The 17,110-nt window shown below is 34.6% G+C and overlaps 1 protein-coding gene across 3 annotated transcripts in view; it reads left to right on the top strand.

Moving 5' to 3' along the window:
• LOC130453275 (carboxyl-terminal PDZ ligand of neuronal nitric oxide synthase protein) overlaps positions 1 to 17,110 on the top strand; it is an 89,722-nt gene that overhangs the window by 47,096 nt on the left and 25,516 nt on the right. For all 3 annotated transcript variants that reach the window (XR_008911030.1, XM_056792919.1, XM_056792918.1), the window contains exons 3-5: positions 4,730 to 4,801; positions 5,522 to 5,614; positions 6,521 to 6,685. Coding sequence is in view for 2 of the 3 variants with exons in the window: in XM_056792919.1 (XP_056648897.1) it covers positions 4,730 to 4,801; positions 5,522 to 5,614; positions 6,521 to 6,685 (330 nt within the window). In the remaining variant the exon portion in view is untranslated. The remainder of the gene's footprint in view (positions 1 to 4,729; positions 4,802 to 5,521; positions 5,615 to 6,520; positions 6,686 to 17,110) is intronic.

Below are 17,110 nucleotides of genomic sequence, written 5' to 3'. Positions count from 1 at the left end.
GTCCAGGATTTTCTATTGGGAGATCGTGCATTGAATGTTATCAAGATTTCAAAAGAACTTTCGGCAACAAGAGAGCTGTCAGCATGATAGATGTCGCAAGAGCTCATTCTGGTCAACAAGCTTAACCGTGATACCACTTCAGATTTGTTTTTAACACTTTTTAAGCATCTCTGCGTTATTTTGTGAAAGTTTGAAGAAACATGATTTTACTGGTATACAAAAGTAACGGTTGGAAAAATAGATTTAGACTGTCATATCTGCTGTAATTTTCTGGGAATCACAAGAAGTGGTTTACATCTACTACCAAGAGAAGTTTTAAATTATTACAAGGCTTTCGAATTATTGAGCCGAATTGAAGAAGAAACGGTCTTAGACAAGGCAAACATCTCCAATGACGTTATCATCATTAAGTAGCTTCTTGGCTAAAGCTCTAGGGAACCGTATTCCGCATAAGATAATTGATGTGACAATGTGCTGTAAGTATGCAGGTCATATCAGTCAGTCCAGCTCTTCCAGTAGGACAGATTGACTCCTATGTTTGGACTTCATTACCTTAAGCTACATAGAAACCAAAGATACGTTTGAATCTAATGAATCCCCAGTTGAATCGGTGATTTCGTGATCATTAGTTGCAGTTTCGTTTCGAAAGCCTGAAGCTGAAACTAGCGGCCACAAAAATTAATCGAACGCGATAAATCCAAGACATAAACAATTACAGTAATAATGATTAGACAAATTTGGTTGATAAGACTTTTAGTAATGTGGAATTATTTCTAAATACGCTAAACAGGTAATAATATTCTCAAATATTCCGTGAAGATTGTTTCTGCGAAATATAATCTTTTTTTACATGTCTGATGTTGATTCCGGAAGATACTCTAGGAGCTATGAGAGTGTTTTCAACTTTTTTCATCGTCTCTAGCTGTTAAAGCGATGACTAAAATTGAGATGAAATATGTAATTAAATTTGAGAAATCGATACTGTCTAATCAATACCATTGTGATCCTAACAAATTTTAGCTATGGATTTTCTGCACTCAAATTTTTCTTATGGGCACTAACTTCAGCTCCATGAAATATAATTGCCTTAGATCTGGCAACAAGGGTGATAAAACTCATCTTTCGGATTTCGTCTGCGAGATATGACAACAGTCAACAGTCTGTCATATCAGTACGTGATTTGAGGCTGTGAAAGCACCAGTATTTCGTATTCTGTCGTGTAGAGTTTTAACTTTAACTTTATCTATATTTTTGTTTGTTAGAGATAGAAAATATGGATTTACTGGTACATACAAGACACCAAGGAACGGTTGGAAAAATAGATTTAGACTGTAATATCTGCTGTAAACTGATAGACCACATTTTCTGGGAATCACAAGGAATGATCTACATGTAGCACCTGGAGGAGGTCAAAACTTTCGAATTATTGAATCGAATTGAAGAAAAAGCTGCCTTAGTTCACTAAGAAAAAAGTTCCGTTCAAATTATTAGAATTGAGATACAAACTACTGCATCATCTCCTGCATTCCACAGATTTGGTTCTGTACGACTTTAGCTAGGCAGAAAATTCAGCCTAATAGTGGGGTCGTGTTTCCACGGTAGCCTAATCAGCAAACAGGTTAAAGAAGTTGAAATACGGAAAGATTTTCAAAATGTATGTGATTAAAACATTAAAAATAACAGTTCGTGTTCTTGTCTTCTTGTTAATTCATCAACAGTATATTATACAACTTTTTCAAATCAAAATAACACGAATCCATAAGATATTGTAGACGTAGGTACAACTAGATGTAATGGAGAGAGGTGTTAAGGACTGGTAGGCGAAGAAACCAAAGAGTGTGTCATATATATAACACAAAGACTATTTTGTCATCTATAACAATTAATATTGTTCAATTCGATCACGAGATATTAATTATAATGCTTGTTATAGAATGTAAATACAAGCAAAACACAAAAGAAACAACTATATTTTAATAATAACGTTGAAATTAATTCCAGAATTCTAATTGGGAATTGAAAATTAAATGCCAGCGCCAGAGTGGCCAAAGTTCAAACTTATTATATATACATTAATAATTGTTGGTTAGTTGCTTCGAGTTTTCATCATCAAATGTTTCCAATTAACTATTTAGTTGTAAATTTAGTTAGAGAGTGTTCGGTACGCTTTAATATAGGAAGGATAATTTTTCAATAAAAACTTTATTTTAATGTGAATAGTTTTAAATATCTGTGGTCAATAATAAGCTACAGGGTTGGATGCATACAGGGAAAAAGAAGTAGAGGTTTATCGCCTATGAAATGGTCTGATCAAATCTGACAAGTCACAGGAAGGACACAATTAAAAAAAGAAAAACCGAACGAGCAGATATAGAATTACAATTAACATCGAATCGGACATCATCGAAATCCTGTTAAACGTAATACTGATTTGAATGAAATTATTTCATTTATTTTCGAAGGATTATTGACATCAATTTCCAGTTATTTTTTTCGCAACCGGTCCATCAGTGCGACCGAAAAGTATGTTTAAGGATCAATCATTCGCATTGCAGCAGATTAGGTCCAGCTCATCAAGTAAGTGACAAATGACAACCTACCTTCCTTCCTTGTTTACATAGCTTAATAGCCGCCTGGGGAAAGTGCAGAATGATCAAAGATCTTGTAAAATAACATCTCGTTCTCTCGCCACTTACAATAATATAAAAGGGTAAGCTGGATTGAGGATTATACCAGCTCCGATTCGTATATCCCTAGCTTTAGGACAGCAGAAAAAACGATTATATCTGTAGTTTATCTCGATCCAACTCTGTAAAACATCACTAGTCCCATTCACAAAAAAAATTGGGATCAAAACGTATGAGAGTGGAAACATTAGTGTAGGTGTATTTTGGACATAAATAAGATTATGGGAAATATTATTAAATCAGAAAAACGGATTTTATTTATTTCAAAGTTCATAAAAGCTCTAAAAAAGGACGTTTCCAAGTTCATTAATTTTCCAGAGTAAATCGTAATAATCTGCAGTACGGTCGAATTAATATCTCGTTTAGGTTTAAGAGTTTTCTTAAGAACGTAAGCTCGATGGAAAAATTTTATGCATTTATTTTCATTCCTTCTAGATTTAGTACTAAAAATAAATCATAATATTCCCGAGATCAGGACCGTCTTAAGATCATTTCGAAATATTAATAAATGAATAAATAGTAAAAAGGAAACGTAAGAAAATTTTGCCCAGGCACCTACATTGAAACAGTGGGATACTTTGTTATAGCAGACCAAAGCCCCTTTTGGAAATCGCTTTAATTTAATTTGATTGTTACTATTCCGCACTGGGAATCAATTTTTATATGGGTCACTACGTTTAAACAACATGCAAGTGCAACAAAACTAAGAACCGGTCCATAAGATCATTGAAGTAGTGATTGTGGGAAAAATTCTTCAAGAAGACACATATTCCCATCATACAGGGTGGCGGTTGTGTAGGAACGGTTAAAACGTTCTTACAATTCTGGAAGGAAGGTGTATGAGGTTCCTCTAGATGTCGTTCTGTCGTTTTTGATGACGCTATTATTTATTTACCGATGAAGCTAATTTGTGTGTATGTATGAACAAGTAAACAAGCAAAACATGCGTTACTGGGCCGAAGCTAACTTCCTAGAATTGCAGCGGTGGTTTTCTGAAGAAAAATGTAAGCATAGTATATGATGAATCTCAACAAGACCTCTTCCTAACCAGTGGCTATGTGTAGTTGCAGGTCTGATCCCCTTCGAATACACACACTGATCACGACGACTGCCCAACCGCGATGACAAGGTTGTGTAGCCTGTTGAGCTAACCTAAAAGATCTTCTGGCATAACCTATGGGGAGAGGAAGGAGGCTACACGCGAAACTGCGACGCGACCACGATGAGGACCTGTTGAAATGACAAGGGGTGGTGGATTACCCTATTTAGCATCCATTTGAGAACTCTGTTTGGAGGTAGATGACTAAGGAGCGTGCGCAAGTGTCCATGTATTTGTCATTAAAAATTACCCTTAAGTATTTTCACAATTACACCGAAAATACTCGTTTTAAATAAAAAGCCAACCCTGTACTATATCCTTTTTTTTATAAAGCTACTCCTCAATTCGAGCGTCTAATTCTAAAGAGGTTAGAGTCATAATCTGGGTTAAGTTTTAAAATAAATTTTCGACTACAAAAAACAGAATTTTATACAACAGAATAATCGCAAATTAATGAATAATTCATAATTCAAAATCAATCGATTAAATACTCATGCATACACTGAGAAAAATATCAAACTTCAAACTAATCAAGATTAATAATTTTTTTTTGTTTAATACAAATGTTTAATTTTCATTTCAATCCACAATAACTTGAGTCCAATCAAGTTCCAATTCTTTGAGGAAATTTTATTTTCGGAATTGTGGACAATGGGTATAATCTGATCGTATTGTCAACACGCTTTTATTAGTTTCACCTGTATGAGAATTCGTTTGCGATCTTCTTTGTAACTCTCCTTTGTGATTTATTGCTGTTAGTATATCCCACCCACTTTAATTGCGTTCGTTAAGACATCAACCTCCGGATTCACCAGTCGTAGGTTCAAATCACGTTCAAACTGTAGAAATCACTACAAATTTTCTAGTACATAAATAGATGTTCTTTTTATTAAAAACTGCATATAAAAATGATGAATTAATATTTTGTTCCTTTTTATTTCAGTACATCGGTATGCTGGACGTACCAAGGCCTACTAGTAAAGTTGAAATTGTGGCAGCAATGCGGCGAATTCGAGTAAGCAATTGAAATAATATTTGATTATAATATCTTGGTTGTCTTGACTAATATCGAAACGATGTAGTTGACGACGATAACACAAACAATTCTTCCAAAACAAAGAAATAGAGAGAGAGAACTGTGAAAAATAATAACAAAAGCAGCCAAAACAAACGACAAACTATAAAGAAAATAAAAATTAGAAAGCGAGGAGTAATCCACCTCAATAAAAAAAGGATTCAAAGCGCCAAAAGCGATAGCTATAATCCACATGGTATTGAAAGGCTTGATGATGATGATGATGATGAAGTTCCATTATTTCTTTCTTCTCAAACCGTGTTTGAGTTCAGATTTTTTGGTTCCATATTTTCCAAATTTTGTAATTCGGACCACAAATGGAACCCCGCCTCCACGCTCCCCGGATACCATTTGAACAAGAACAAATCCGGGGAAAACCCAACACTAGTAAAGAGAAATATACGATCGGGTGCTTTTACAAGAAATTTATTGTAAAAGTGTAGAAGTTTTGGATTTTTTAGTCGATGGTTTTCGGCCTGGCATTTCAGTAAAGCTTGATGTCCCGTATAATTCAATTTAATGGATGTTCTGATGAATATTCTGGGTATTTTTCAGCAACGAGTAATTCGAGACATTATTTTCTTGTATTTAACGAAAAAACTTTCACAAAAAGCACAATAAAACGCTATAAATAAAACAATTTGATCCTTTTTTTTTCAGTACGAGTTTAAAGCCAAAGGGATCAAGAAAAAGAAGGTGACAATAGAAGTTTCCGTAGACGGGGTAAAAGTGACACTCAGGAAAAAAAGAAAGGTACGTAGTGTTAAAACGCCAATTTCTAACTTTTACTCCAAAGAGCGGAAACACGATTTTGCTTTTATCGTTTGCTTCCGCTTTGAGAGTTACAAGTTTCAGTTGGAATTGATGTCGAATTAGATTCTCGGTCTGGATGTCGATAAATTCGTTGTTTTACGTGGTCAGCAGTCAATATAATTTCGTCAAATTAACCGAATCTTTTTGTTGAGTGAGCGAAGTCGTTAAATCTAAAGGCCGTATGACATTGTGTAGTTTTCGATGTGGACAAAAACTGTGGAGTGTCGTAGGAGCGCGTAGTTTGCGATAACAGTCAGAAATACTATTCCAAGCTTTGAAAATGATCATGTTTTCCTTCTCCAGGTCATTCGAAGCAAATTACTTCTATTATGAACTGAGATCGCATTTTTTCTTTTCCAATACTTCAAATTCAACACAAAGACAAAGTTTCAAAATCCACCAATTGTATTTCGAAGCTACCAATATCAATTTGAAAAGGGTGAAATTTGAACTCGGTTATTGTAGTATTTAGAGGATTTTTGACAAATACTAAAGCTGCTCTGCAATTTTCATATTTCTGAAGCATGCTGAGAAATGCTTCAAATTTATTGTTTGTCAATAGAGGAATTATTTTCTCGGGGTTATTTCAGCAGTGTTGGAAAGTGGAAAAGTGTTTTTTTTTTCAGAAACCTGATCGAAATGGATAATTTCATCTCCAATCATCAGAAAAATTGAGTTTTCTTTTTTTACCTATCTTACAACTTGAAGAAAAAAGTTCACATGTTCTCGATTTATAGAAGATGTAATTTTGTTATTTTTGAATGAAAATATCATTGCACCTCACGTATAAATATAAAAAAAAATGTCGTCAGTGTGTAAATTTGATACAACTAATTTTTGTTCCAGAGAAAAAACTGGTTGGACGATGGAAAATCGGTCATCCTCAACCATCCGATTTATAGAGTTTTTTACGTGTCCCACGATTCTCAAGATCTCAAAATATTTAGTTATATAGCCAGAGACGGATCCTCTAACGTATTCAAATGTGCTGTTTTCAAATCTAGTAAAAAGGTAAGGATTTTTGGATATTTTGGTAACGAACTAATCCTTTTACATTAAATCAAACCTTTGAGAAGAATGAACCATTCATAACTCGTTAAAGTTTAACGTTATTTCAAGAACAACTGACCTGGCCATGTGGCCAGAACAGACCAAAAGTTTGAATGAAGACCTAGAGAAGATTCCCATCCACCAACACCTTGGTTTAACATATTAAAAGGATGGTTCCCAGTTGGATGACAGTTACTACACGTTTTTCCAACACGTTATTTCAAGAACAACTTACTTGAAATGGAACTGTGTGGGCCACGTGGCCAGAACAGACCAAAAATTTGAGTGAAGACCTAGAGAAGATTCCCATCCACCAACACCTTGGTTTAACGATATTAAAAGGATGGTTCCCAGTTGGATGACAGTTACTACACGTTTTTCCAACACGTTATTTCAAGAACAACTTACTTGAAATGGAACTGTGTGGGCCACGTGGCCAGAACAGACCAAAAATTTGAGTGAAGACCTAGAGAAGATTCCCATCCACCAACACCTTGGCTTAAAAGGATGGTTCCCAACAGTGGACTTGACTGGCTGTTTGTTATAAATATTGCTTTTAAAATAGTAACTGATTGGGATGGACAAGAGAATTTTTAAAAGTAACATAGCGATGGAAACACCATCAAACATATCGAAGCAAACAGTTGGAGCTCAAAGGTACCATGCCCAAGCAGTAAATTGCAATAATGGTGCTGGAGAGGAAATTGTGGAAAAAAAAAGGGAACGTCCGAAGTAAAAAGAAGTTAAGCGGAATATAGATGAGGTAGGAATGATTGATTAAAGAGAAGGTGCCAACTATTTAAGAAAACGGAGTAGAATAGTGTGAAGATCGAAGTCAATGATCGTGTAGATCTGAATTATATGGATAATAATCTATTGGGTTAGTTTTATGTTACTTCCCGATGTAAAATTATAGTTACCAAGGATCCTGGAAGACCTGTAGATCTAAATTATAAAAATATTAATCTACTGGGTTGTTTTATGTGAAATTATGAGTTGTATTATTGTATTATTATTTCAACCCTCGTATATAACTGTTTTTTCATTGATATTTTTTATGGTCACTTTCAATTCCATTTAGTATTGATATTTTACATCAATTTATAACAAGATGAAATATCAGTTCTCTGCTTACAAAGAAACAAAAACACTGGAATGTTTTCGGGGAAAACTCACAAAAGAATATTAATTATAAGCCAAAGCGAAAAATGCTTTATTCATATAACAGTAATTAAATTCTGTTTTAAGATAATAAACCAGATGGTTTCGTAATCGAAAAGAACATTTGGATAACGAGTCGAATTTAAATTTTAATTCGATTTTACACTTAACATCTTTTGTTCGAAATAAACTCGCTTGTGTGGATCTGTTATCATTATCTTCAGCTATTTTTTTAATAGTCACGCATAGATCTTGCACCACAAAACACGTGGACAATATTTTCGTGCTTGGTAGAGGTTGTGGGTACTGCACCTGCACGTTGTCAGGCGGTGTAATCGTGAGAGTTAGTGTAGTGTAAACAGTGTGTTCAGTACGAATATCACCAACGGTTCCTCTTGTTAATCAAGTCATGTCAAGTCAAAAACTTGAAACAAATGGAAACAATACTAACAAAAACATTATTCCTCATCATCTATTGGGTTTTCACAAAACACGTGGACAATATTTTCGTGCTTGGTAGAGGTTGTGGGTACTGCACCTGCACGTTGTCAAACGGTGTAATCGTGAGTGTTAGTGTAGTGTAAACAGTGTGTTCAGTACGAATATCACCAACGGTTCCTCTTGTTAATCCAAGTCATGCCAAGTCAAAAACTTGAAGCAAATGGAACTAATACTAACAAAAACATTATTCCTCATCATCTATTGGGTTTTCACAAAACATGTGGACAATATTTTCGTGCTTGGTAGAGGTTGTGGGTACTGCACCTGCACGTTGTCAAACGGTGTAATCGTGAGTGTTAGTGTAGTGTAAACAGTGTGTTCAGTACGAATATCACCGACGGTTCCTCTTGTTAATCCAAGTCATGTCAAGTCAAAAACTTGAAACAAATGGAACCAATACTAACAAAAACATTATTCCTCATCATCTATTGGGTTTTCACAAAACATGTGGACAATATTTTCGTGCTTGGTAGAGGTTGTGGGTACTGCACCTGCACGTTGTCAAACGGTGTAATCGTGAGTGTTAGTGTAGTGTAAACAGTGTGTTCAGTACGAATATCACCGACGGTTCCTCTTGTTAATCAAGTCATGTCAAGTCAAAAACTTGAAACAAATGGAACCAATACTAACAAAAACATTATTCCTCATCGTCTATTGGGTTTTCATGAAAAAAATGGCACGTGGAACAAGTTCATAGAGTAGTTACGTTGCATGGACGTAATATTCTTACAATCAAAGTACTATCAAGTGAAGAAAATCATGAAGAAAGCGCTTGGACTAAATAAGGAAGATAGGAGATAAGGAAGGAAAAAAACCTTAGTTTAATGATAATAAGCTCAAAAAACTGTTAAAAAACTTCGTCCACGAGTGGAGATAACTGGTTTTCAGTGAATTCCAACCACCACGAGCTGTTTTTTCAAAAATTTACCGATGAATTTTCCGTATTTATTCACGCATACGAGTATAAACTGATAACTTGTTAGATAAATGAATAAATAATATTCAAAATGGCTCTACACTCCCTCAATTTCGCATAGAAGAAACATAAAAATGAGTTTGATCTCCGTATTTGGTTTCATGAATAAATCTTTGTCAAATATCATGAATCATTATTCGGTTTTGGGATACATAACGAATCTTATATATAAACCAGTAAAAATTGGAATTATGGTTTTTGTTATACTTACTCATATTATAGTATTGGATGTTGTGTTCCGTGAAAATATTTATTACCACATAAATTCACCGCTTCATTTATTTTCAACACTATAGATTTATTGCTAACCTACAGACCTACACGATAAAAATAGTTTGTTAGTCGTTGATGCTGCTAATAACTTATTTACAACTTTCGTACTGTAAGAAAAAACCCCGTAGAAACTAAAATACTTAATCCTCACGTCCACCTACCATTACGGATGTAAGACTTGGGGGTCTAGTTTCTTTATTCCTTAAAATTTTCCATTCCTTTCGATCTTTTCTTTTTTCGTAGCTTCTTCTCTATGTTCTCAATAGATTTGTTAATTTCGTCGATGCAGGTTTTGGCTTTGACACTATCTTTTTAGCCAAATACTGCCGGTTTTGCTTATTATTATTCCACATTATTGTCTTCTTTGGAGACGGTTCTCCCTTTTCAGTCTATTGTTATGAAAATTCGGCTTTATTTCTGTGGAACATTGCCAAAAACTCGATGGAAACATCTTCAAAACGCTCTTTTGGTTTCATTTTGAGTAAATGCGGCACCCATCTTGCGTACAACTTTCTCATGTCGCAGTTTTCAGACTTTTTAAACTACCTACTACTTATGCTACCTCGCGCACTTCCAATCGACGATCATCCAGTGGATTTCTAGAGTCGTTACCTCATTTGGTCGACCACTACGATGATGGTCTTCACCAGCTGAACGACCTCGATCAAACTCTGCCACCCAATATTTTACTGTTGATAAAGAAAAAGCAAATCCAAAATAGAATCTAGTTCAGCTTTTATATTGGTTGGACTAATTTTTTCCATGTTTACAAATTCACTGAAAACGTTCACTATTGATGGCTGCCAAACAAACACTGAACAACATGGCGTCTTCAAACTAAGATGGTGGTACTTTTCAAGCAACTACCGCCATCTCTAGGTCAAACCAAGTACTTCAAGGACCTTTTAAAGATCTTGGCTACACTGTTTGTTACCACACGTCCTCTAAGATATTTTTTTCTTCTCTAAAACGCCTCAAAACTTTCTCGTTAAACTGAATCTACTAGATATGACAGGCGACGTAAACAGATGACGTCTTAAAGACATTTCGATCGATAATTTCAAGTAGGGCCCTACGGGAAGCGACGCCGATTATGGCTTGTAATTATAATAGTTTTGAAATAATATATAAAAATGAAATAAAGCTTGGACGTATTGAAATGATCGAATTAAAAGTTTAAAAAAATTGGAAAGTCTTTTGATTAAAACGATTATCGGGATTGGCACCTTCGACCCAAATTAATAATTGATTCACGGTCCAGTTAAATAGATTGTTAGAATATTCACAAGCGACGCATCATATTTCGAAGGGACGGGTAATTTCGGCAAACATATTTGGAATTTATCCAAGAGTATCTATTCGTACACGTGAAAAGTTCGGTACGAAACTAAGTTGTACATTCCTTTGGCTACATTTCCAACGAATTATGTCTCGAAATCTTGGCAGTGTACAGTTATATAGTGAATGTATCATTAATGAATTATTTGGTGGATATTTTCCACTTTTTATTATTGAATCTAATTAAATTTAATTTTTTTCGAAATATTGGGAAATAACAAACAGAAACTGGTTTCCTATTCTCCACCTAAACATTGTTGCTCTTGGTCCAACTTAAAGTTGAATTTCCATCTAACGTACTCACTTGCGACTAGTTTTATTTTCAAAAATAGAATTTTTAAAGTGGATTTTCTTATAATACAAAAAATTGTGTCCAAAATATACGGTAAAGAAAAACATACAGAATATTTAGATGTATTCAATGTTGAGATAAGCACACGCCAACCCGGATCGGTGACAGGTGACAAGTGACAGGTAAACGAAAAGAGAGTCCGAGTACATAATACAACTTGTTATTCATCAAGGTAATACCTGTAATTCAGTACCTAACCCACGTCATAAATTTGAAACAACAAAAATTGAAACCTAGAATTTCTGAATCATTTAGCTTAGGTTAGGTTATATTAGACGATATTAGGTTAAGTTAGATTCAGTTGGGTTAAGCTAGGTTAGATTACCTAACCTAAATTCACAATTTTATAAATGATACAGATCTTTTAAGAACTGACCGAAGAGAATTCATTTCTTTGGAAAATGATTTAACTAATATCATTTGGATCTGGAATGAATTTAAATTGTTTGAAAAACTCGTCAGCATTTTACATGGATGGCACTTTTAAGTACTGTCCAAAGTGTTTAGACTGTAAAATACTTTTTACTTAAATACACTGTAAATAAATATTTTGGTTTTGTTTTTCATTTCATAATTAAGATCCCGAGTTCCACCATCTTCCCTCGCGAGTTGTTTAATCTTCATGACAACTACTATCACGAGTTACGTTGTAACAAAACATTAAAATCTGTGGAACAAAACTATTAGAAGTCAAAATCAATCTAAATATTTTATTTAATACAAATAATGGGACAGTTTCCTGTTTGGGACACTTTGTTTATAACTGGTGTCATTGGATAAAATTCCATTATCAACCCATTGATTTTACTGAATTTTTTGTCAAAGCTTGTCATTGATTAGAAGATCTGCTCCAAGTATGTAAAAAAGAGGTGGCTACCCTCTCTGTAACAGGCGTGCGATGCTGTCCATGAAAAAAATTGTCAATTTGATCCTGGGTTACAACAGCCAAAAGAAATTTCACATAAATGATGTATAAAGCTTTTTTTGTAGAGCTTTTCATGAGTTTCCTTTTCTATTTAAAACTTTGTTTCACAAAATCAAAATTTTTGTTATAACTTTGAGGAAACTGGGGGACAAACGAAATTTTGTCAGTGAAAATCCTTGTAGAGATTATTTCCTCTAATCAAGGACAAACTATGGCGAAAATTTCAAGATGATCTTTTGGGAATTACTCCCTACTTTAGTCGTAGGAATGAGGATTTCTTTAAAACTTCCCCGGAATTTTCTGATGCTTCAAGTTAGAAATAGAATAGAGAATAAGTTTATGCATACAAAATGAATGAAGGAAATCATATTGAATTAAACATTACCCAACTGCTATCATGTTTGACATTAAACGAATCAAAATAAAATTCCAACTTTATTAGATGCACTTTCGATATAAAATATCCGTTTTGAAAATACGAAATCCATCTCGTTGAAAGTGAAAATGACAGCGATCGCTATTTATGTAACAAGGAAGTACAGTAATAAAAATGTAAAGTGGGAATCTCATGTCAATGCCAGAAATTGTGCTACAAAAAATCTGAATTGTCCTCTATATGCCCGCGAGAAACAAAACTATGAAATTTGAAATATGAGCGTGTGCGAAGAGAAAACTACCTTTTCTTCTGGAAACACCTAGGGCGCTAACACGACAAAAAACAAATGGAAATTATGTCACAATAAAAGGAAAACTTTGATACTGAAAATATATAAATAGAACAGGTACGAAATGAACCCTTATTTTTTCCCGTATCAAGGGATGTCAGTTTTTTACTTTCTATTTGTATTGGAACGGAGAATTGAAAAGTCTGCATTTTTAACAGAATTCTCAAGGAGCTAAAACTTTGTTTTATTTGTTAAAATTTGATAAAAACTTGGTGACTAATGTTCTAATTAGAAAAAAGACTATACGCTTGGTTTTAGTCTAAAAAATATAGTTACCCGTCGACTAATAACCTTGCCGTAAATTGGCAGACATTGGCGAACTTGGATACAAATTTTTTTTAGTGAACGTCATCATTTCTTCCAAAATACGTCACTTGAATTGTAAGATTGCCAAATCAAAATCATTAATTTAATAAAGAGACATGCACTGGCCGTTACTAAAATAAGTTGATTAGTATATTTGGAAGAATTATCCGTTGTAAGTCAATCTATTAATAATATTGATATAGGGTTGTTTTCTTTTCAACCTCCGATGGTATGTAAAAAGTGAAATCAATCAGTGTAAGCGCCTGCTTGAATAAAATCACCCGCCTTTGAAAATATCCTTTGCTGAAGGGTTCTTTGAGTTACATTTTTTTGGTCTCAAAAAACAGTTGCCACAATCTCACGGTTGTTGAATTTTGTTGGAGAAGTTATGTGTATCCAATATGTTGTGTGTTGTCACAATGAATTTAAATAAATCTTCTTCATTAGTATTCTAACAGCCAAGAAAATGAAAAGCTGCACCCATTTAATCACTTTCGCGATTGTCAGTCAACATTATTGGGACCCAGCGAGCGCAAACTTTCTCTATCCTAGCTGTTCAGTAACGATAAAATATAAAAGAGATCTTGTAACTTCCGGAAATTCCTTCTATAATTCAGTTATGCTGGATATTCCAGTTTCCCTAACCGATTTGTCAACTTGTTCAATCATGAACATTAATTCGACCATTTTGATGTTTCTCGCCTCGACTCTTTTTTCGATGAATTTTCGTTGCACACCAATCACCTGCTGCATTCCTGGCCGTCACACCAATACGTGTTTGGACATATTTACACGTAATAAATCAGATTTTTTGCACCGATATGTGACGATGGTTGGAACATGTATCCATCACTTCAATCCGGAATCAAAGTGATCAAAATCTGAGTGGAATGCAGCCGGTGAACCACGTCCGAAGCGTCCAAATGCACAACAGTCAGCTGGGAAGGTTTTGGCTTCAGTATTTTCGAATGCGAAGTCAATCGACTATCTCCAAAAGGGAGAAACAATCAATAGCGAATACTACATAGAGTTGTTGCAAAAATCGATGATAAACGGCTTCATATTTCGAAGAAACAACCATTGTTTCACCAAGACAATGCACCGATTCACAAGTCGATGGTAACGATAGTTAAATGAACGGATTACTCTCCGAAATGCCTCCTTATCCACCCTATAGTCCAGATCTGACCCCCCCCAGCGATTACTAGCTATTCTTTGATATGAAAAAAGTGTTCGTCGGTGAGAAATTCAGCTGAGATGTAGAAGCAATTACTGAAACTGAAGCATAGAATCGTGAAGTTGGAAAAGCGTTGGAATGAATGAATAAAATCGATTTTTGTCAAAAAACTGTGTTTTTTCTTGTTAATCACTCGACTTTTTAAGTGATGTGTTATATATTTGAGATTTATTGTGGTTGTGTAGTATTTTCAATAATTTACATTCTGTAGCATCTAGGATTTTATTTTCGATCACTTTTTATCACTAGCCAATCTATTTTCTTCATTTTTCCTTCTCCTTAAGTTTACCTACCCGTACTAATATCGAGTTTCGCTTATTTTTTTCCGCTTTACCAGAAAAGAAAAATTTTTTTGTTGGAAAATTTTCTGTCAAATCATGTTGTTAAAAAATCACCAACCATTTCTTTAATCTCCGTTATATGTACCTTGACGCGATTTGGTTTTTATTTCTTCTCAAGTTTATAGACACATTAATCTAATGAACACAAACCCGAAGTTATCACAGCATTTCAAGGATTGGCGAACCTAACTGTAACTCTGCTTGAGTAACTAACTATTAAAGAATTAAATAACATTACTGACATTCTGGCAAATTACTTTTAAATAACAATCTAGACAAATGTTGGGAGGTTGGTATAACTAATGCGGTTGTTTATAATTATGGTCTAGTGGTAAAAAATGATATCATGCAAAAAATTAATTCATTATCAAACTTATTGTGTAAAAAACATTATCGGGTAATAAGATCTATAGCTGGAAATTTTGAATTTATATATAGGGTTTTCCAATAAGAGGTGTTATTTTGATATTCAAAGAAAAATGTCATTTTTTGAGATAAATGATCGAATGCTCATTACAACATCAGCCAAATGGCCGCCACGACTGCGCTTATAGGACCATATCCTTTTCATGAAATTTTCCGTAACCAAATTGCAAAGCGGCTGCCCTATGTCCTCGATAGCCTCACGAATTCCATCTTTGAGGTCTTGAATCGATGCTGGACTGTTGGCGTAGACCTTATCTTTCTTTGTTGGCCCCAAAGGAAAAAGTCGCAAGGTGTTAAGTCACAAGATCTCGGTGGCCAATTGTGATGACCTCTTCGAGAGATAACACGGTCCGGTTTCGTTGCTTGTGTGACACATAGCGCCGTCTTGTTGAAAGTAAACGTTGTCCAAATCAATACCATCCAATTCCGGCCATAAAAAATCATTAATCATCTCTCGATAGCGCAATCCATTCACAGTAACTGTTGCTCCAGCCTCATTTTCGAAAAAGTGAGGTCCAATGACACCGCCAGATGATAAACCGCACCAAACAATCACGCGTTGAGGATGGAGAGGATTTTCAACAATAACTCTTGGGTTTTCCGAGCCCCAGATTCGACAATTTTGTTTATTGACGTAACCACCAAGGTGGAAACGGGCCTCATCAGTTAAGATGATTTTTCGATGAAATTCCGGATCATTTTCAAGCATTTCAAGGACCTAATCAGCAAAGACACGACGTTGATGATCGGCCGGCTTGAGTTCTTCTGTTAACTGAACTTTATAGGCTTTAAGACCCAAGTCTTTATGCAAAATACGGTGTAATGACGTTTGTGGAATGGCTAATTCCAAAGAACGACGAGGAATGGACAAACCTGAGTTTTCTTCAACACTTTGGGCTACTGCAGCAATATTCTCAGTTGTTCTTGAGCGACGTGCACGGATTTTATTCTTCACATCACTAACTTGTCCCAACAGCTCAAATTTTTCCACCAATTTCTGTATTGCGGTCCGAGAAGGTGCTTCACGTCGACCCAAAAATGTTTTAGTTTTACGAACCGTCTCTGCCAAACTTTCACCATTTTTGTAGTGAATTTTAATAATTTCAATGCGTTGTTGAAGCGTGTATCGTTCCATTTTCATTAATGGCGTAGTTTCTACTTGTCAAATGTCAAAAAAAGACAGCTTCAAAAGTGACATTTACCGAAATAGCGGGCTGTACAAAATAACACCTCTTATTGGAAAACCCTTTAATATTAAAAGAAAATAAGTTTTATAATCTTAAAAACAAGTTCAAAAACGTGAAAAATAGAAAAAAGGTCATAAAATTATAGCTTTTTTGATAGTGCTCTGCCCCGTTACCACTAAAAATTTGGAAAAATTATATGATATAAACACTAATCAGTCGGTAATTATGAGTATTAGTATGATCGAAAAACAAAAAGATCCATTTGTTGGAACCAAAATAATTAATAATTAGCTAAAATAACATGGATTCAAATAGCTAACAATTAAGATCTAACACCACTAATTTATAAGAAATTTATCGCATACAAGTTACAATGGAAAAATCTATTTGCATTTGAGCTCCAATCAATCAGATCAGCTGACTTTTCGCGTTTTGATGTGAATTCCACCTTGTTGTATCGTGATTTGTGTTGGTACCACTGATTTACATCATTTTTTATTTTGAAATATTGGCAGCAACGTAAAAGTCGAGAAGATATTTAACCAATCGAAAACCAAACAGATCACCTGATCAATTATAGGACTTTTGAGTAAACCCTGTATGATATAGAACGAGTATGAAGTAAAATACCATCTGAA

The sequence above is a fragment of the Diorhabda sublineata genome, chromosome 2, assembly GCF_026230105.1.
Source record: "Diorhabda sublineata isolate icDioSubl1.1 chromosome 2, icDioSubl1.1, whole genome shotgun sequence".
Lineage (NCBI taxonomy): Eukaryota > Metazoa > Arthropoda > Insecta > Coleoptera > Chrysomelidae > Diorhabda > Diorhabda sublineata.
This window is presented reverse-complemented; position numbering and strand designations above follow the sequence as displayed.